At 34.7% G+C, this 22,928-nt stretch overlaps 1 protein-coding gene across 4 annotated transcripts in view; it reads left to right on the forward strand.

Annotated features, from left to right (window-relative positions):
• The window catches only part of LOC110104662 (chloroplastic import inner membrane translocase subunit TIM22-2), a 25,379-nt gene extending 3,179 nt beyond the window's left edge, over positions 1 to 22,200 (forward strand). Inside the window, exons 5-6 of one of the 4 annotated variants that reach the window (XM_020833863.2) lie at positions 15,458 to 15,530; positions 21,819 to 21,952. In XM_020833863.2, coding sequence (XP_020689522.1) covers positions 15,458 to 15,504 — 47 coding nt within the window. In that variant the 3' untranslated portion in view covers positions 15,505 to 15,530; positions 21,819 to 21,952. Of the gene's footprint in view, positions 1 to 2,189; positions 2,518 to 15,457; positions 15,531 to 21,818 lie in introns of those variants that run through there. The other 3 variants (XM_028695854.1, XM_020833862.2, XM_028695860.1) reach the window with 3 other exon arrangements.
• Positions 22,201 to 22,928: the final 728 nt, after the last annotated feature.

Below are 22,928 nucleotides of genomic sequence, written 5' to 3' on the forward strand. Positions count from 1 at the left end.
TATATAATGTGAATTGAAAATTTTCTATCAGTGGAGTAGTTTATGATGAAAGTATGGGCTTCTTGACTTTATTTGTACTCCATTTCATACATGGCTTTTATAAATTTTCCAAATCTTGCTCCCAATGATTGCTATACGATAAATTGTTTTTTTTTTAAATTCAGCACAACTTATTTTTTGTAGGTATCTAATTTTAATGGAGAATCCATATAAAAATTTTCTTCAATAGCCACATTTAAGAAAGCATTCTTCATATCATATTGTTGCATGGGTCATCCAAGGTTAATAATAAAAAGGAATTAAAAGGCAATTTTTTTTTTCAATTTTGCAACACGAGGAAATGCTTCTGGATAGTATATTGAATATATCATTTGGTAACTAATCTTGCTTTGTATCCCTCTAGGCTTTCATTTACTATGCAATTAAATAAAAAGATCAATTTGCACCCTTCAATTTTTTTTTTCATTTTGATAATAGCTCAGTGATATTCTAATTGTGATCTTTTTCCAAGGCATTTATCTGTTATTTCATAACATTCTTACAAACCTTGCTTTCTATTATCTCAAACATGGTTTGTGTTATTTTAGTGGAATTGGAGTTCATGATTTTAAGGAAAGTTTTATGTGTAGGAAAAAAAAATTGAAGAGATGTGTATTGGGAAATGAGACAGTGGATAATTTGTGTTGATGGATTAATCATTATTACCTAATTATGATTTTGAGTATTGACCTTGTTGGAGACTTTGATTGGTCTTATTCCTCCTTGCATAGACCTAAAAGGATATAGTGATTGCAGATTGCATAGTTGGGATGTCAAGATGAAAGAGAGTGGTTTCATCAAACTTGTCTTTTAGTTGGTTGTTCTCCCCTTGAAGATGAGTTTAATTGAAAATTTTATTTTTCATTAAAGGTGAAATCTTTTGAAGTGAATGATTTTTTGGTAATTGGATAATAATGTTTGTACTCTTTTGAGTGGAGGAATACCTTACAAAGATACGTTGGAGTACTCTAGGATCAAGCTTGTCCCGAGGTTATTTGAGAATGTGGACATAAGTAATGCACTCAAATATTTTTAGATTAATTTGAGAGAAGAACATAGAGGATATTGAGAAAAACAATGCTCATAAAAATGAGGAAATATAGTAGGAAGACATAGAAGCAAGGGCTCAGTTGATGAGGAAATATTTTTAGATTAATCTTATGCTCTTTGAAAAATGTGATACATTTTCAATCTGCAAGTTTGAGATGAATTTTATCAATTTATAGATTAGAAAAAAGATATTTGAGATGAATTTAATCAATTTTAGGATTTGAAAAGTTATTTGCAATCTTTTGGCACCAAGATTTTCGCTCATGTGCTTGAAGGAAAGTTTTTCTATGCAACAACCTAATAAAACTTCAAGAGTTTTTCCTTTGCCACCATTATTACTCAGATTAAGGGGGATTTATTCTAGTTGATTTTCAAAACTGAAATGCCTTCGAATAAAGAGGTAATATGCTTGAGATAGAGTCTTCGATGTTCGTATACTTCACATAATAAAAGAATGTCAAATGCAAATTGAATCCTAGTGAAAGGAGGCTTTCTGGTGCTAAAATGAACTCCAATCCAATTAGCATTAAACGCAACAAAGATCTTTTTTTTTTGTGAAGAATTTTAAGCATGATATTAAAAGAAAAGGAGAAAAAGGGCCTGAATTGTTTATTGAGGTCTCCATTGACAATAACATGAGAGTTGACAGCACATTGATTCCTTAACCCAATAAATGAAGTGAGAAAATAGTTGTACGACAAGCTTATTAAAAATAAAATTTTATTTACAACTATGAAATGCACTTTCAATTCAGCTTTAAAGATGAACTTTTCTTACTTAAGCCTAAAAATATGATGAATAATTTCATGAGCTGCAATAATACATTCTATGGTACTTATCTTGTTAATGATGGCCTCTTCAAAAGAATCATCTAGTGTAGGCATAAAATCTTTAAGTCTGTTAGTGTGGACTTTGGTGAAGATTATGAAGGCACCATTAAGTAGATTAATGAGTCTAAAATCTTTAAAATTCACATTCTACCTTTTCAAGCATAAGAAAAATTAGGACAATTAAATCTTTCTATGCAAGCATTACCTCAATCAATATCATCAAATATTTTCATAACGTAAAGGAAAATTGTATCTGACATGGTTTGAAAGAATTTAACGGAGAAACCATTTGGGCTAGAAGATTAGATGCATCAAGAGAAGAAGAGATTGCTCCTCTGAAGTCATCCAAAGTTAATGGAGAATCCTACCAGCAACAAGGAAAGCCATCATCCGGATAAAGCTTGAATAAATCAATCTCATGAGAGGCTATGTTGATGTTGTAGAAGACATCCTTGTAAAAATTACTCAAAGCTTGAATGATATATTCTTCAGAAGTGTTGTCTTGCTTAATATGTTGAATGAAGCTGTATTTTCTATTTCATTTAGCAATTTTGTGAAAGTAAGAAGTGTTGTCCGCTTTCAAGTACCGTTTAACCTTAGATCTTTGGTGTCAATATATTTCCTCTTTCTTCTTCTTTGAGCAGTACATGATAACTAGTAGTACCAAACTACAAGCATTAATAGTAGTTTGCAATCCAATCTAATTGGTACTGCAGAACTACGAATAACAGCTTGAAAGTAAGAACCTGTTATTTGTCAATGAAGCAGTGCACATATCTATTTCTCAAAGTGGTTTTAGCGTTTAATTTTTTAGTCTTAAACCTGCTGTATAGACAATAGTCAAGTTGAGCTATAATTTTTCCAATTTTTGTAAAAATAGAGCACGGTTGGAGATGTATTTTTTGATATGAGACCTTGATAAAAAATCTTGTTGTTGCATTTGGAGTGGAGCAGTATATTCATAATGAGGAAGGTGGAGGCAAAAAATAAGGTTCCTTCAGGTTGAGATTTGTTTTGATCTTTCCCATTGAGAGTTGTATCCCTTAAGGATTTTTCATTTGATTTTAGGGGCGTTTCATTTTGTATCTAAATGTCAACTCAAAATCATTAGGAAAATGGAAGAATCTGAAATCTTGGTGGAGCCTTAGGGAATAATTGTTAGTTGGAAAGTGGGGCTTCAGTATTTTGTGTTATCCCCTACTATATCTCATACATTTGGCATTGCAATTGACATTGGTAAACTCCTCCAAGTGCATTCTTCTGGTAATTCTACCCATTAATGATGATAAGCCCCGGGTCTATTTGTCTTTGAGTTTCAGGGTAATTTTCTTGTTGCTAAACCCTTTTGTTACGGTTTTATAATAATCACACATATCATCATGATGAGGATCTCTTGAGCATATGACATTTAGATATGATGATATTTGTTTAAGATTGGTGGAACCGCTCTATTTATGCTCTTCTGATAATTGTATTCATTATTGAGATGAGGTTTTTACTTGTTCACTTTTAGGGCTCCTGTTGTTTTTGAATTTCATCGTGTGATGGTGCAATAAGGATGTTGATGTCATATCGACACAGAGTTGTGGTTATATTCATATTTGATCGGTGTGGAGATGGAACATTATAGAGTTGATCTTACTATCCTAGTATACAGGACAAGGGGTCCAGGCCTTGAATTTCTTTATATCTTGATTTTTGGGCATTATTGTGTTGGCATGCAAATCAAGGCAATAAACTCGCATTGGTTAAATTGTGACGTTCATCTTCATTTTTTCTTTCAAGTGTTTTTTCTTCTAATGTTAGTGGTTTTTAGTCTCCATCGCCCCAACTAAAGATGCATCTAAGCCTAACTTATTTTGTTTGATCACTCATCACTGTTATTGATTCAACCAAGTCCTGGTAGATTTGTCACGGGTTAGGTATAGACCTGTTGGGCCCTTCAAATCAGATTTAATCCACAGAACTTTAAGATCAGATCAAAATTTTGATTTCGGTGGGATTAATCCATGATCCATAGGTGGTCAAGCTGTCAGGTTGGATTTCGAGTTAACGTGAAATGCCTAAAATTCTATGGAAAGGAAACATTGGAAATTCTATTGGGCTTTATCATAACATTGAAAAATAAATTAAGGCTCTAATGACCTGAATGATATTTATATTTATTTTGTCAAGTGTTTAACACAACTTCCTACAAGTTTTGCTTTCTAAGATTGACGATCAACAACATATGTGATCTCTAAGATAATACTTCAGTGGAAACATGATATTTTCTAGAGAATAATGTAAAAAAATTGATTAGAAGATAATTGGAACTTAAATGACATGATGAGATATAAGATGATAAAAGTGGGAATTATAATTCTGACATGTAGGGAGAAGTTTTGCTTTGCTATTATGCCTGAAATTTGAAATTGGCTTTTCTAGGACAACTTATGCATGAGGAGATTCCAAAGAAAGACAATGCATTAAAGGAGATTAAGAGTCAAAGTTGACTGATAGAAACAAATGGATTGGTGAAAATTGGAAATTGTTAGAGACTATGTTTATAATTTGATGCTTACAGCATGTGGAGATGACTAGTTGTAGAAAAGGAAAGCAAGACTGCAAATGCTTGGCCGCTTACACTATAGTTTGCACAATTATGAGTGCACCTTCCTTTTAACAACTTGTGTGTGCCTCTGTGGGCTATAGAGAGGATTACTAGATGGCTAAGAGGTAGAGTAGAAAGTGAGTTGTGATGTTGCGCTTATGGCAGTTAAGGTGTTTCTATTTGAGCCGAAACTCTGCACATACTTGCAGGGATGACGAATCATGAATATCCAGACTAGCGATAGAGGTTTGAATTGAGGTATTAGGGTTAAGAACTTGGGCAATGTATGCAAGCTATACATAGGAACATAATTAATCTTGTGTTGAGTTGGGTCTTAAAGGAATCAATTTGATCCTCACTCTAATTTATCCACTTGATCATAATGTTAGGTCAGTTTTTTGGGTTAGCAAATTTGCCCATTTATTATGGCTAGCATTCGAATCTATTCTAGATAAAACTCAGCTCATTGACAAGCTATGTCTAGGGGAAATTTTTGCTTGATGCCTTGGACAACTGTCGTGCCATGGGCTGTGCTGATTCTATTACGGGTGTTATTATTAGATCCAAAATTATAATTTTTGTTTTAGAAAAGACCAATTGCCTAAAAAGAGCACCACATGAAAAAATAAAAAAAATGACTAAGAAGCAACCATCATGTTTTTTAGATGAAATTGTTGTGGGTCAAATCAAAATAATTAAAATTATGATGTTTCGTCTTAACAAGGTCAAATCACCTTAGAAGAAGTGTCAATATGTGTGTACTAGCTTATTATCCATTGTCTAGAGCTATAATACCTCCACACATGGGCATGTCTGCTTGGGCTCTAAAAATTTGCGCCCTGACCTTTCCGCATCTTTTTTTTTTATTGACGAGGAGAGTTTTAACGAGTTTAGGTTCAGGGGTAAATTCTCAGAAGGCAGATTGAATTTTTAGATATGACACACCCATAGATTTCACCCTCATTTTGCGAGGACTTTATGATTTGGGGTCTGGTTTCCCATAGGCATAAGCCCTTATGGTTGATTATCTCTCCCAATAACGAGAGAACACTTTTGATTAAGGTTAGTTGTTACATAGGTACTAAATACCCAACGTATAGTAGCTACAACTTTGGGGTTTGGATTTTAAATTTGGATTTTTAAAAATTTGAAATTTATCACCATTCACTTAAAGTTGGTGATGGGAGAATCAAGATCTTATGGTTCCGTCATCTTGGGTTTTTGTGGTCTCTAATCTATTTAGTCAGAGGAGTTAGTTGACCCAAATTGATCGAAGGATCCTTGTTGGCAGCCATGGATTGCATTGTCCATGAGTACCTTGTAGACTTGGGGTGAATGTTTGCCTAAAGAGATATATTTGAGTCCGCCTTAGCTAACAAAAGGATTTGTGTTCTATCGATTATACCAAATTGATTCATTACTCAAGAATTTAGTCATTGGGGAATATACGAGCTTTGGCCGTGACTGTAATTTAGCGGTATCATTTGGCGACAAAACCACTCGGTCAAAGGGCCCCGATCATAATCGTTTACTTGTGATGTCATTTGATGGCGAAACTATCGGTTAAAAGACACGTGTCACACCCTTATTGTCAAGACATGGATTGAGAATGAATTTTAGTGATATTCTCCTTTTTTTGTGAATTGAAGTGATTTCTAAATTTATCCACCACAACAAATTGTTGCAGATGATAGATGAATTTTTATTTTAAGCATTAAGTGATTAAAATTCAATTGAAGTGATAGTCTATGCTTTGTGATTATTGGAATTTGAACTTTTATTAAAATCAATACCTTAATGATTAATTTTGAGTTTTGGGAGTATTTAAAAGGCAAAGACTCTTCCAGTTTAGATTAACTTTCAACACCGCCATCACTGAGGTTTATAGGTAATTTCATTTCATTAATTGAACCTTGTCAACTATATTTTCCTGCCAATAAAGGATCGAGTTCGACCACTAATTTTCAGTTTTTTCGTATAGTAAGCAGGATTGAGAGTATGTATTTTAATATGTGAATTTTCTTTATAAAACCTGACTCGGGTCACCCCCTCACCCGCAACGATTCCACACTTGTGCCTGTAGTGATCCCTCCCGCGCTTGCGTTCAACCCGCGTTGTGCTCTAACCTGTGTCTGCACCTGCTCCTGCACTAGTACCTGTGCCCACTTTCGCTCTCGCAATCGCCCGCACGCGCTGCTCCCTTGCCCACATGCTTGCCTACTGTCCTGCTCTTGCCCCTTCTCTCGCACACGCTCGTGCTCGCATCGCTCGTACCTAGCTGCATTGCGGGTTAGTGGTTAGGTCAAGTAAACCCGGGTTAGCGGTAGGGGGGTCTGGTTTGAATTTCTTACCTGTTTGACTAATCGGGTCGGGTAAATTGAAGGCGGGCCAATTTCTGGTTGAACTCAAACCTGACTCAAAAACCCATTTTGGCATTCCTAATATGCAGTATCTATAATGCATTTGCATGTTTACTTAATACATTTGCACAATGTATAACATGTTTGCATATTGGTATAATACACTACTACGATGTATAGTGAATTTGTATGTTGAGTGATGTACGTTACATAATGCATTTTGCAGAGTGTGTATGCATACGACACAATGGATGTATGTGATGTATATGGATGTTCACATACACATTTATTTGTATTTGTATATTTGTATGCTTGAATATGTATTTGCACAATGCACTTTCATGAATCTCAATGTACTTGCATAATTGCATGATCACTGGTGTATGTATGAAGGGAGCTTACATGAACAAAAAACACATTTTCACTATATGATGGAGGAACACATCCATTGTGATTTGAGATATCCCGCGCACTTTGAATGAGTCATGCAGCCTGTGGCACGTAAGAGTATTATTTTTATTTCTTTTCAAAAGCAAGTGTTCACGGGGTGTATGACATATTCATGGGGCGTATACGAGTCTTCTGACTTTAACAGCTGGCGTGCACACTAACTAAGGTACATGTGCACTCGTGTCCCCTCCCCTTTGTCATTTTGTGTTTGAAGTTTAGCTTAGCAGGTCCCACAATGGGAATTAATGTTTAGATTATAAATAAGGAGCCCATTTAACTAAGTTTATTTTCACACGTTACAGCTTGCTAGAAGGGGGCACTACTAAGGAATTTGAGTGTGTACGATTGAGTTAGGGGCTAAAGGAGGAAGTTTTAGTTCACATTTGTACTTGTTGGCGAGCACCAGATCTTTTAACAACTTTACTGTAAGTTTGATTTTAATTCATCTTTTTTATTTTTAGTGTTTGGAACTTAGGAGAAGGAATTTCTTAGCTTAATAAAATTTTAATACTATTTTGTAGACTAAAAAAAATGCTAGATGAGTGGAGTTGAGTGTGTTGATTCCTATATTTAAGAATAAAGGTAATGCAAAAAATTGTACGAATTATAGAGTAATTAAGTTAATGTGTCATATTTTAAAATTATGGGAGAGAGTTGTGGAGCATAGGTTGCGGCATGACACTAATGTTTCTCAAAATCAATTTGGATTCATGCAGGGTAGGTCTACTGTGGAAGCTATAGATTTATTGAGAGGTTTAATGGATAAGTATAGAGAGAATAAGAAAGATGTGCGTATGATATTTATTGATTTAGAGAAAGTATATGATAAAGTTCAAAGAGAAGTGGTATGGATAGTTCTAAAAAAGAAAGGGGTTAATAATGCTTATATTCAAGTCATTAATGATATGTATGCAAGAGTTGTTACTTGTGTTCAAGCACAAGGTAGTTTGACCAAGTATTTTCCTATTTCAGTTGGATTACATCAAGGATCAACCTTAATGTCTTTTTGCTTTAGTCATGGATGTTCTCACTAGACATTTGCAAGAGTTACCTTGGTGTATGCTTTTTGTTGATGATATTCTTCATGTTGATAAGACTAGAGAGGAGTTAAAGGTAAACTTGAATGATGGAGGCCAACTCGTCTAGTGAGAACATCGCTGATTTGAATCTGGTTGCATTGAAAATTATTTTCACTCAAAACTGGACCAGTTTACCTCAAAAATGAACAATAATATTTTACATTACATTTAAAATACTTTACATATCATTCTTTTTTCATCAAACCAAACATTAATATTTTCAATAACCTTACAAAAGGAATACTTTACACTCACTTTGCTTCCAACCTAATAGTCCCTAAATTTAAACCAATTTTTTTCTAGAATGAATAAAACACAAAGAAATAGCACTGTTCTAGTGGCGGTCGGCGTCAAGCGTGTGGTGGTTGGCGTGGTGGTGACAATATAGTTTGGTTATTTGAAAACGATTTTCACTCAAAAATGGACGAGCTTCACCTCAAAAATGAACTTGAATATTTTGCATTACATTTAAAATACTTTACTTAGAATTTTTTTGTGTTCAACCAAACACTAATGTTTTTGATACCCTTACAAAAGGAATACTTTACACCAATTTTGCTTCCAACCTAATAGCCACCAAGTTTAAACCAAAATTTACTTAGAATGAATAAAAAACACATGGAAATAGCACTAATCTCTAAATTCAAACAACTAATCCTAAATTTAAGACAAAATGTGGAACCAACTTCCGCATTTGATGGAAATGCAAAAACCATGTAAATGAAAGAAACCATGTTTTCTAAAATTTAGATATTGAATTAGTTTGATTTGGAAATAATTTGAATTCAAATTTAAGAAAATTTGAAAGTAAAATTTTTACAAATTAAAGTGGTCTAAGTTTGGAAAGTCCATTAATTAATAATCAATCCCAAATTTGAGATTGATTATTTAATTAATTCAAACCCCCACACTTTCCTAATTAAATATGCCTAAGTTTGGAAAGCCATCAATTAGTAATCAATCAAAATATGATATTGATTATTTAATTAGTTAATTCCCCTCCATATACATTGCATCTAGACACCACATCCCCCCTCTCTCTCCTATCTAATTAATGCCGCCCCCAATTAAGCTTCCAATCAACCCATTAATGCTCAACAAACCAATCAATCAAAGCCCAATTACATTCCCCATCCAAGCTGGAATTAATCTCAGCTCTTCCAACATCTGCCGCCCCTCTTCCCCACCCATATTCAGGGTATTTCAACAAAGAAGAGCAGCTGTTATGCACCCGTGGCTCTCCCAACTTACTTTCCAGAAGTCCCTTGCTTTCGCAGTAGCTTTACACAGTTTTTCTAGACCTTATAGATAGCTATCCAGGGTTTTTCCAAGTTCCAAATTGCTGTCTAGGATCTTCTCAAGACCACCTATCTACTGTCTAGAGATTCCAGCAACAGTTCGCTGCGGTCCAGCCCCTCTGGGAGCGACCGTTGCTGTCCGGAATCGTTGTCCCAGGTTGGCTTCTTGCTGTCCAAAGGTTCGAGCATGAATTTGTTACTGTCTGAGCCATCAAGATGCCACCAACTGCTGTCCAAGCTTGCGAGAAGGTTGAATCTTAACAAAGAGTGAACTCTTTCCTTCTCTCTTACCGCCTTCGTTGATCCTCGCTTGTGTTTTTATTTGATTCATGCAAAATCTTGCCAAACTCCGCTAAAAGCTTAGTATTTAGTAAGAATTTTTTTGAGAGATCTTTCATATCACTATTCTTATTGTTAGTTTAGGGATTTCTTGGTTAAACTCATCTCGTATGCAACGTCAAGAGTAATTAATTATTATGTGGTTTTTACTTTTCGCGAGTAAATTGGCCTAAGCTTGTGTTTATCGCTCTTTAGTTTTATTTCATTGTTTGAATTATCATAAAGCTTTAATTAATTAACTCTTACTCAATAAGCATGCAAAATCCTTATCTAACTCAAATTTTCTTATATGTCTTGCATCACTAATGTTGAGCATAATAACAACACAAAACTTTCTTCATGGTGATTTTAAGGAGATGAACATACTGCAATCATAAGACTTTGAGGTACTTTGGCAAAAAAGCCTTGTTTGCATAAAATTTATGTGGCTTAAAGCAAACTCTTCATTGATGATACCAAAATTTTGATGGTTTAATACATCAATTGGCTTTAGAAAATATCAAGCAAATCATTGATTATATATTAGGGAAACAAATATTAATGGCTCATAACCATTTGAATTTCAATTTTGAAATCCAAAGGAGGGGCAAGAGGCGGCGGCAGGAAGGGGGGAAGAGAGCCGGCGGGCTGGTGGGTTGGCCGGCGGATTGGGCTGGTCGGTGGCTGTTGGTCGGCAGATTGGGGCTGCAGGCCGGCGGCCTGGGCAATCCAGGGAGGGGGCGGCGGCAAGAGCAAGGGAGGGGAGTGTGGGGGAAATTCTCGGGATCTAAAACATGAAAATCCAATCTCCCACTAGTGGCTTCAATCCAAATCTCCACAATACGAATTGATCAAGAGAACTAAAGAAAAACGAAAGACAAGAAAACCTAGAACTCACAAAGAGATCTAGTTCTCCTACGAACTCACTAAGAGACCGAGGAGGGTGAACTCACAAAGAGAACTCAAAATAAATTTTTCATTTCATCCAAACTATTATTACCTGAGAAAAGGGCCATATATATAGGCCACCAAATGACAAAGAAAACAAAAGACTAAAATGCCCCTTGGGCTATAATAGCGACTAAATACCCACAAGGGAAAAAGCGGAAAAACATAAAAATAAAATAAACTACTACATAAAATGACAAAAATATAACTCATGATCGTGGCCGTCGATCTCCGGCATCTCTCGATGGTACATGTATCGAAATCGCTGACGATGTCCTCATCAGTTTTACTTCCATTTGGATGCTTCAAGCATCTCCCATGTATATCTTTCTTGGAATAATAGGATGCACACGTTTGAAAATAATGTTCAACGCACCATGCCAAACACTCTTTTTTTTGGTATTGTGGGCCAATGTTTAAAATTGCATAATCGGGTATTGAGGCGTTTTTTCGTTCGTGAGGCGAGGCGTAAGCCTCAAGGCGTTTTGAGGCGTAAGCCTCAAAATCAAAAAATTGTATAAACATAAAATGATAAAATTTGTATATACTAATGAGTAAATAATATATAAAACATAAAAATGCTCAAGATATGAAGTGAAATTAAAATATCCCAATAATAAGACAACATGAAATATAGTTCAACTCAAACTACATCTTTCCCAAATCACAATATTCTTTCATTAACATATAATTCCAAAAATAAATATTAATGATATATCACATAAGAACTCATAAGTCATCAGCACTGTCATCATTAAGGGGGTCTTCATTTGAATCATCATTATGATGAACTGCTCTCTCCCCTTCCTCCTCTCCTATAGAGTCCAATGTCTCCCAATAAGCTCCTTTCTCAATATCATTTATCTTCTTCTTCCCTTAATTTTTTTGAATAATTATGCTTCACTTATTCTACATTAAGAAAACTTATACAAAACATGCACTAACACTACCAACTATTATTAAAGACGATGAATACAATAATATACCGATTTGCCAAGGGTCCAAGGGGGCACTGCCCCTTGGCGGGGTTCGACCTAGCATTAGATAAGGATTTTGTATGCTTATTGAGTAAGAGCTAATTAATTAAAGCTTTATGATGATTCAAATAATGAAATAAAACCAAAGAGTGGTAAACACAAGCTTAGGCCAAGTTACTCGCGAAAAGTAAAAACCACATAATAATCAATTACTGTTGATGTTGCATACGAGATGAGTTTCTACAAGGAATCCTTAATCTAATAATAAGAGTAGTGATATGAAAGATCTCTCAAATAATTCATACTAAATACTAAGCTTTTAGCGGAGCTTGACAAGATTTTGCATGAATGAATAAAACCACAAGCGAGAATCAACGAAGGAGATAAGAGAAGGAAAGAGTTCACCCTTTGCTAAGATTCAACCTTCTCGCAAGCTTGGACAGCAGTTGGTGGCATCTTGACGGCTCAAACAGTAACAAATTCACGCTCGAACCTTTGGACAACAAGTAGCCAACCTGGGACAACGAATCAGGACAGTTCCGGGCAGCAACGGTCGCTCCCATAGGGGCTGGACAGCAGCGAACTGCTGCTGGAATCTCTGGACAGCAGATAGGTGGTTTTGAGAAGATCCTGGACGACAGTTTGACACTTGGAAAAACCCTGGACAACAACCTATAAGGTCTAGAAAAGCCGTATAAAGCTACTGTGAAAGCAAGGGACTTCTGGAAAGTAAGTTGGGAGAGACACGGGTGCAGAATAGTTGCTCTTCTTTGTTGAAGTTACCTGAATATGGGAGGGGAAGAGGGGCGGCAAATGTTGGGAGAGTTGAGATTAATTCCAGCTTGGATGGGGAACGTAATTGGGCTTTGATTGATTGGTTTGTGGAGCATTAATGGGTTGATTGGAAGCTTAATTGGGGCATTAATTAGATAGGAGAGAGAGAGGGGGGATGGGGTGTTTAGATGCAATGTATGTGGATGAGAATTAACTAATTAGATAATCAATCTCAGATTTTGATTGATTACTAATTAGTGGCTTTCCAAATTTAGGCATCTTTAATTAGAAAGTGTGGGGGTTTGAATTAATTAAATAATCAATCTCAAATTTGTGATTGATTATTAATTAATGGACTTTTCAAACTTAGACCACTTTAATTTGAAAATATTTTACTTTCAAATTCTCTTGAATTTGAATTCAAATTATTTCCAAATCAAATTAATCTACTTTAGGAAAGGGCAAGTCATGCGGCTAGGAGGAAAGGAGATTGAAAGAAAAAAGAACGATAAGACAAACCACGAACCCGATCGTCTCCAAAGTTGGTGGGTGATCCGTTTTCCCTCCCTTCGGATTTCTCCAAAGCTCTCTTCAATGACTCTCACAACTCAAAGAACACATGTGCAGGAATTTTTTTTATAATTCATTCATCAACCCTCAAGGAAGAAGAGGGAGGCTTTAAATAGCCCAAACAATGAGAAAATGCAAAGTACTAAAATGCCCCTGGGCTTACACATACCTAAGCCCTTAAGTAAGGACAAAAAATGGAAAAGCATAATAAAACTTCACAAAATAAAAATAATACATCAATGATGAAAATCAAAAGTAAGGCGATGCAATCGTGGCCGTAGATCGACGGCCACACCTCTAGTAAAATTTCCATGTCTTGATGTCCTCATCAATTAGTCTTCTTGAAGTTAATACATTCTTCTTGTTGAAATCCTTTTACCACTAGGTTTGTTTTGTGCCTTTCATTTCAATTGTGCTTTTTTATTCTAAAAATCTATTTATTTTGTAATGCTTTATCATTCTTTCTAACTTAATTAATGAGCATTTTTTATGGAAGGAGCCCATCTCTTTTTTTTCATTAGGTAGCTTCCACTTAACAAATTTTGTAATTTGCATTGTTCCATTAAAATTCTCAAGTTAATCAACATTGATAAATAATAAATGATGCTAGGAGGGAGAATATTTTTTAGCAAGGTTCAAAATAGTTGAAATTTTCTAAAATGTCCTTTGCATGACTTTGTCTCAATGCTCATTAATGTTACCTAACTTATTTTTTGCACATCAATTTCAATAATCTCCTCCAACTATTTGTTCATGATGTAGGCCTAACTCCTATCATTATTAAAGCAATCTTTGTAAATAGCAATTTCATTGAATATAGCATCTCGCTTCTCGTGATCTTATTATTTTGATCATCCACATCATCAACTTCATATCCCAAATCAAATATTTCTGATTTGAGATCTTTCTTATCTCTACCAATGGAATCCACATGAACATAAGAAAAGCAACACAAAATCTTTAAATGAGAAAGGTTTAAATCCTTCTCCATCGAAGTTTTTCTTGGTAGTTCATAGCATGATGGAATTGAAGGTCTTCTGTTGATCAAATAAGCTGTAGTGTCTATGGTGTTTGCTAAAAAATTCATAGGCAATCTCGCAGATAACCTTATGCTTCCAACTCTTCTATCAATGTTATATTCATATGTTCGATTATCTCATTATATTGTGGTGTTCCATGAACTTTTCTCTCCATACTGATACTATTAGTTGCACAAAAATATCTTAACATCTACTATCATACTCCCCTTCATTATCTAATTGTAGCACTTCATTTTTCATCATACTTATTTTCCATCAAGCACTTTCACTTTTAAAACCTTAAAAAACTTCTTTTTTTATTCAAAAAATAAATCTAAATATTCTTCTAGTGAAACCACTAATATTGATGCGAAATAAATTAGTCACGGGTGGATACAACTGGCCATAGTTCCTCAACATGATGCACAAACTTCAACTTCTGAATTTTTGGGTTTAGTTCTCTTCTAACCTGTAAAGAAACTTTAAATTTAAATGCTTATCTTTAGAATGTAGAATCCTCACTCCTTTTTCACTCAAATGTCCCAACATTTGATGTCATTTGTATGAATCAGTATTTAAGTCTATTGTTGCTTCCATAACTCCAATGTTAGAATTCATATATGGTGTGGCATTTTTGCTTCCATGTAATATTATTATTGCAATATTAGTCACCTTTCAAGTGCTAGGATTGAAGGCCAAGTTATATCCTTCTTCACGTTGCACGATTAAGTTCACATTTCTAAGGTTAAAATATGTTTCACTTTGTGAAATTTGCATTGTCTCATTGACAATTTTGATTTAAATATTGCCAATTCTGACAATGCTTAAAAGCCCATCAACAAAACAAAAATTTTAATAGTTTCTTGTTGAGTGATTATATTTCAGTACTTCATGCAAAATAGAGTGAACAGATGCATTTGAATATAACACGTGGCTATTAACTCTGGGTATTAATTCATCCTAAATCACTTTTATGTTGGCATTCAAAAGCTCTTTTTCATGTTGGCAACCTCTTTTCATGTACCCATTCTTTCCACATTGTTATCCGTTGCTATTTTGACTTATTAATGCATCTTCTTCCACCTTACATATTTACAGAGTAAGAGCCTTTATTTATTTTCTCATATTTGAATGTTTTCTGTTATGATTAAGGGGCTGTTTGGTTGGAAATAAAAAATAGAGTGAACAGATGCATTTGAATATAACATGTGGCTATTAACTCTGGGTATTAATTCATCCTAAATCACTTTTATGTTAGCATTCAGAAGCTCTTTTTCATGTTGGCAACCTCTTTTCATGTGCCCATTCTTTCCACATTGTTATCCGTTGCTATTTTGACTTATTAATGCATCTTCTTCCACCTTACATATTTACAGAGTAAGAGCCTTTATTTATTTTCTCATATTTAAATGTTTTCTGTTATGATTAAGGGGCTGTTTGGTTGGAAATAAAATAGGTGTAAAATACTTCAAATGCAGTAGTTTTGAAAATGTTGATGTTTGATTGGATGAAAAAGGAATGCATAGTAAATATAGTGTAAACCATTTTAATTTATTTTTGAGGTAAACTAAACTCGCCAAATTTTGAGCGAGAATTTTTTACACCGCAAGCAAGCTTGCTTTACCGCCGCATGCCGCCGCCGACAACCCACAGCCAGCTGTCGCCACCACCCACCACCACCACTGCAAGCTACCACCTCCGTTGCTAGCCACTTGCCATCTACCACCGTCACACCCCGCGGCCAGCCGCCACAAGTCGTCGGCCGCCACCTGCCGCTAGCCACCATCGTTGCCATCCTCCGGCTGCCGCCACTGCATCGCCAACCACTACCACTAGCCGTCGGCCACCACTGCAACCATCGTGGCCCTCGGTCACCATTGCGGCTGCCACTTGCCGCCATCTTTGGAGATTACATTCATTTTACTTAAAAAAAAAAAAAAAACATTCACCTACATTGACTTTATACATCCAAATAACTTCAAAGTATTCCTTTTACACTCTTCCTTTTTTAGCAAACCAAACATCCCCCAAGTCTTGAACATCATTCAACTTCAGCTTTATAAACCTATTAGACTTATTAATCATCATTATAATTATGCTCCAACTTGTAAGCAGTGATGTTGGTAAGCTAAAGGCATCAGCTTCATTATTGAAGTTGATATCAGTCAACCTTAAGTGACTTGTGATCATGTTGCATTTCTTGATATGATCTTTGGTAGAGGCACCTTTCATTGTCTTGAGATTAAAGAATTTTCATGTGAAATATTCTATCTATTGCACATGTCTTCATGTACATGTCCAATAGAACTTCCATCAATGATATTGTCATATCCTTGTGCAATATGTTGAAAGCAGCATTATTAGACAAACAACTCTAAACATGCTTGTCCATGAGATCCAAATCTTCTTGATCATTGATACCACTTTTGTTTCCAAATGAGCTAAATGAAGTCCCTTTTAGTACATGTAACCTTCCTTATGAATCTTCCAATATTCAAAATTATTTTCATGGAACTATTGATTTGGACTTTCGGATCTTTAACATTCAGTGTTCAGCTTCTTGGAAACATCATAGCTGGTTCTAATACTAGTTTATAAAAAAAAGGGTGAAAACAAAAGTGAGGATGGAAAACTAAGTAAAACTAAGCACAACAAAATATTTGATTTAATAAGATTGACTCAATTATTTCTATGCTTACATGTAGGAAAAAATTGCACTAATTGAAATGAGCATTGTTTAAAATTGCGCAATATGAGGCTCATTCCTTGCCCGCCTCAGCTCAATTCTAGTGAATTACACCTCAAACGCCTCAAGGCTTAACGCCTCAAGGCTTAACGCCTCAAGGCTTAACGCCTCAAGCTTTTTTTAATGAGACCTCCTTGAGGTGTGTTTCTCCTCCCTAGCGTGAGGCAAGGTTTATTACCTAAATCCTATACTAAAGCCCCTAACAAATCACACCTTCATACAACACCAAGTCATAAAAAAAAAAGAAAAAAAAAAAGAAAAAGAAAAAAGTCATAAAACCTTACTCTCGATTTCCTTGACCTCTAGCCCGTCGTCTTTGCCGCAGTCACCACCATCGTAGCTGCCGCAGGGGATCACTTGAAAGCCGTACACTACCACCAGTTCCTCTAAAAATTTTAGAGTATTAATTTCATTTTTATGTTGATGACAAATATTTATGAAAGAGGAAGATAACTAAAATAAATGAATAAGAACTAGATTGGAATGCATTGGACTTCACATGATGAGGTAGTGGAGTGATGTAGAACGGGAGGGGCTAGCCATGATTAAAATTTGAATTTTGAACACCTTCCAATAAGGAAAGTTATAATTGCTTGGTTTGAAACTTGGAGGGAAAGGGAAAAGGGGAAGGTGATTGAGTGATTTAAAACTTGAATTTCAAATGGGGATGGAAAGAAAAATTATCCCTTTAATTAAGAATGAATTAAGGCTCCAAGAGGGGGGGAATTAATGTGAATTAAGTGGATTGGAGAGAGAGGGGAGGGATGGGTTAATAGGCCAGCGACATTAAGTAGAGCTTAGGGAATTACTTGGGAATTAATGGCAGCACATGGGAAGAGGAGTGGGCAGGCTAGGGATTAGGGAAAAGTAATTAAGGGAAGTTTGACCAATTAATTACAAACTTTGAATTGTAATTAATTGTGCATGGGTAAGTGGGGGAATTAATATTTGGCTTTGGAAGATGAAAAGTTGAAACTTATTCCAAACGCACCCTTAATGAGAGTTGTTTGAATTGATTTCCACATTAATTAATGAAGCTGAATTGATTTCCACAAATTAAGTTTCAACTCTCATTAAGGTGGAAAGGTGGTTTAAAAATCCCACAAATAAAATGAAAATCTGAATTGATTTCCACATTAATTATGCTTGGGAATACCAAGGGTTCAAGTTCATTTAATGTTAGAATATTAAGGGTCACAAAAGAAGATGAAAGGGCATTTGTTGTTTGTGGTGAGGCAGAATTTTGTGGACTGTAGGGGCTGCCAGTGGAGGTGGGAGACGCTCGGCTAGTGCAGGAGATGGGGGTGGCCAAAGGAGGGGAGAGAAGTGTCTAAGTTTGATGAATGTAGGAAGAAGTGTCTAGGTTCAATGATTGTATGTAGAATTGTCTATGTTCGATGAATGTAAGAAGAGGTGTCTAGGTTTGATGAATGTAGGAATTTTGAATTTATTCTCAATCAATTTCAGATTTAATCTTTCCTTAATTGATGGAAGACTTTTCAAAATTAAAACAAATCCAAATAGGAAAGAAGGAAACTAAGATGAGAGGGCTAAGGGAAGTGGTAGCTTGGTGGAGAAGGTGGTGGTTTGGTGGGATTTTAGGGTGGAGATGGGGAGGAGACCGATGGTTGGAAGAAGGGATGTGGTGGTTGACAGTTGAAAAGGAAAGGGGGTGGGTGGCCAGTGGTGGGGAAGAGGATAGGTGGTAGAAAGCCGGTGGCTAGGGGAAGATTTAGCCGGCGGTTAAAGGAGGAGGTGAGGGATTAGAGAAAGAAAACAAACCTTGAGCCCAATCACTTCTTGCGGCTGACGGTGATGCATTTCCCTTCACCAAGGGACTTCAACCACAAGCCCGGACACATCCTGCTGTTAGTGGGTATTTCATTGTCCTCACATAGGGATTTCCACTCTCCTAAGAACTCCCATAGCTCTCAAGAACAAAGTGTAGAAACAATTTTTTTATTAATCCTTCATTTAATACAAGAGCAAGGGCCTCTATATATATGCCTTAAAAGAAATTAAAAGACAACTTTGCCCTTTGGACTTATTTAAGATAAGACCCTTAAGTAAGGGTAAAAATGAAAAATGCATAATTAAATGAAAAATATAATTAATAAACTAAGATAAAAATGGAGGGATCTCGTCCGTCGATCTTCATCTCTTCCTTTGATTAATGTCCACCGTCGGATGTCCGCTTCATGGAGAGACCAATTTGTTATGACGACGACTCAAATAAAGACCCCTTAGTGTTGACAGTGCAGATGATTTCTGAGTTGTCGCCAACTATTTTAGCTTCTTTTAGAAATTAAATATGGATGAGTGGGGAACTGAGAATGAAGGAATTTGGAGTTGAACTTGATGTTATATGATAGTTTTATATAATTTCTATATTTAATATTTTTTTGCTCTTATAATGTTTGGATTTCAATTCTATTTCACTCAATTTATCATTTGTCACTTTACGACTTGTGTAATTTTTTGTTTCATATGTATACTAATTTGTTACTTTATGGTTCAATAGAAAGTTAATATTTGATCTTTTAACATATATTTGGGTATTATATAAAAAATCACATTTAACTTTTATATTTACTTTATGCATTTTTATTTATTTTGAGGATTATGCCTCAAAACACCTTGAGGCTTACGCCTCGCGTCACGAACAAAATACACCTCAATACTCGATAGTGTAATTTTAGATCTTGGAAAGGAGTATGTCATATTTTTCTCTTCCACAATGCCCTCAAAGTTTTGGGAGAAGCATAATAAATGACCAAGCATTGGAAGAGCTGATATGAAAAAAAAAATTGTTTTGTATTCCTATTCATAACAAGTGGATTTTTTTGCACCACCACGCATACACTTCTGTTGCGAAATTTCATGGCCATTAAGAAAAAAAATCTAACAAATTTTCTCTAGTATCTTGCCCCTTATCTGCCTTTCTCTCTCCTCTTATTATTATTTATTTTCTCAGCCCCTCATTTAAAGGAGAATTTAACTCTTAACATGACACAATGGAGAAAAAAGATTCATATAGCCGACTCTACATAGTGGAATAAAACTTGTTGTTGTTGTTGTAGTTTATTGTTCCGACCGTATATATTTATGATAGGATGGTAAATTTGATGGTGATCATGTGTGAAGCGAAAAACTGGAATATATATTTTTATTAAGCTAATTCAAAATAGCAGAAATAGCTCTTTGTAGGTTTTTTGGAGATCGTATGTGAAACAAAAGTCTAGAATTTTTTTTTTCTCCTTTGAAGCTATCAAAATAACTGAAATTGCACCAAGTATATTGTTATTTTCTAAGAATTGGTTAATTATATTTTTACTTCTTAGGAAGGGAAAATGAGCTCCATAAAATTAACGCTCTTTAGTTTATCATTGGTAGTTATTATGCTGTTTGATTTCACAAATTGGCTTAGGGTCAATTTGGGGCAATTTTTTTATTATATTGTTTTTCATACTATGATCACCTATTTATTTGACTACTGTTTTCTTATTATGTTTTAGAAATTTTTATGGTGAGAAGAAGCTTTTTACAAACTGATATGTTAGTGTAGTATTTGTGAGAAAGCTAGTGATGAATTTGAAAAACAGAAAAACATTATAATAACAACAATTGATTGGAATTTTTTTTCTCTATAATAATTTTATAACTACTTTTATAAATAGCTACAGCTACCCATGGATCCTTAGTTATAGCTTATGCATCCTGTACAGCTTATAGTTGATTCTGTGTTATGCAGTTTCAATAATTTTGCTGCTTTTGTAGTATATGTAATCTTTTTGATGTCAGAGCTGGATTTGTTGGTTACTCGGCACTCATTCCAGAATGAATGCTGACAAAAAGTTTTATTCTGGTTTCGTTTGAGATGGCTTTCTTACTGCTTCTTAAAGCTGTTTTCTATTTAAAAAAAATTAATTTTTTTACTAAAAAATAGGTTTAAGAAACAATAAGAAAGTCGTCCCCAACGAAGCCTTAATTCGACTTCCTTTGGGACAACTTTATTACAGCTTTTTAAAACAGTTTTTTTTTCTTACAATTTTTTTTTTTTTTGAGTTATAAATTTATGTACTAAAAAGTTACTTTAAAGAATAATAAAGAAGCTGTTCCGAAAGAAGCCTTAAATTTATAGTAAAACTTCCTAATCTTTTTTCTTAAAAGGATAGAATTATAACCGAAAAAAAATCAAGAGGTAAAGGATTCCATTTGTGTCATGAATTACGTCTACCACCAGCTTCATCTTTGTACGCGTTCCTTGTATAAATGCTCAGAGCATTCTACAGTTCCCTTTCTATTTTTGCCAGATTAGTTGTCAGGGAGATGACTTATGACCTGAATTATATAATCCTTCATCCGTTTGACCTCCTCCCTTAAACAGGTGAAAATGCCATGACTTTGGCTTTTATTTGGTTTTTTTTTTCCTAAATCAAAAGCAATTTTGATTTGCATGAAATAATGCTTATGATTTATCATTTGTGCATGCACCATCTATGTGCTAAGGCACTCGCATTTCTACCATGATAATTTTATTTCATATTACATTGCAAAATACAACATCCATGTAGTTGTATGAAATGGAGCTTCAGGTTTCGTTTGTGACTTTTTTACTGCTTCTTAAATAAGCTTTTTAGTACAATATTGTACTAAAAATTTACTTTAAGCAGCAGTAAGAAAGCTGTCCCAAACGAAGCCTTAATGTTAATAAGATATATGGTTCTCTCAATGCCAACTAATACCGATCTTTTCTTCGCCGCCCAGGTGCACCGCAAGCTCTCCTGCAGAGCTGCCTCACATTTGGAGCATTCTCCTGCATTATGGAAGGCCTCAACAAGCAACAGCCAGCATTAGCTCTCCCCTCTTCTGCATACAAGGAGAATACCAATGGCCCTCTGAATGTTCTTCCTCCCTTCACTCTCCCCCTTCCAGTGGTTGAAGGCTTCTCTTCATTCTGCAAATCTCTACCCAGATCCAGGTTTTCTTCCTTTCCTTGATTCCCAATGTACCAAAATTTTTTATTATGAATTTTTTGTGAAGGTGCAGAGGAAATAATTAAAATTTTATTCTTGTTTTGTGCCTTCCATAGTCCTCATGCTTGTGTTGTAGCTTTGGTAAAAAAAAATAAATTTGTTTGAAGTTTTTTTTTTTAATCTAATCATAGAAGGGCTTCTCAACAAGTAGTAAAAGAAAGTTCTGTGGTAGGTACAAATTAGTAAAGATTGAAGGAACCACCACAAAAAAATATGCCAAGGTTATTGAAATCATTTATGGATCTTTAGTTAGGCTAAGAGCTTTTTTTTGTTATGAATTTCCTTTTACTCAAAGTTAGATTTATCTTAAAGTTCAATATTTTTTTTCTCCTCCTTTGAAAAAGTAAAGTTTGCTTGTCTATGGAATGCAACATTTTTTGGGTTTAGGTTTCATTTGGAATATTTTTTTTGCGTTTTAAAACAGCTTTTCATATAAAACTTTATATTAAAAAGCTGCTTTTGAAAATAATAAAAAAGCTATATCAAACAAAACCCAAAGTCTTTCAATGTTGAGTAGATAAGGGTTTTCTTCCTTCATATAAAGTATATAAAGAGCAATCTTCTAGGATTGATTGAAGATTCCAATTACTTTCAAATTTATAATAATTGTGAAAAGAATAAAAGATAAATGGGTTCTTTTAAGACTTGCAATTGTATATTAAACTTGCTTTGAAAAATAATTAAGAGCATTATAGATTTTTTTAAGAAAATAAAAATTTTAATAGTCACTATATTCTAATAAATTTATTTGTGAGAGTTTTTATCATTATTTAAAATTAAAAAATGATAAGAAAATTTTAGCCAAATAACAATTTAATTGCTTAAAATAAAGCTATTAAAA

The sequence above is a fragment of the Dendrobium catenatum genome, unplaced genomic scaffold, assembly GCF_001605985.2.
Source record: "Dendrobium catenatum unplaced genomic scaffold, ASM160598v2 fragScaff_scaffold_72, whole genome shotgun sequence".
Taxonomy (NCBI): Eukaryota; Viridiplantae; Streptophyta; class Magnoliopsida; order Asparagales; family Orchidaceae; genus Dendrobium; species Dendrobium catenatum.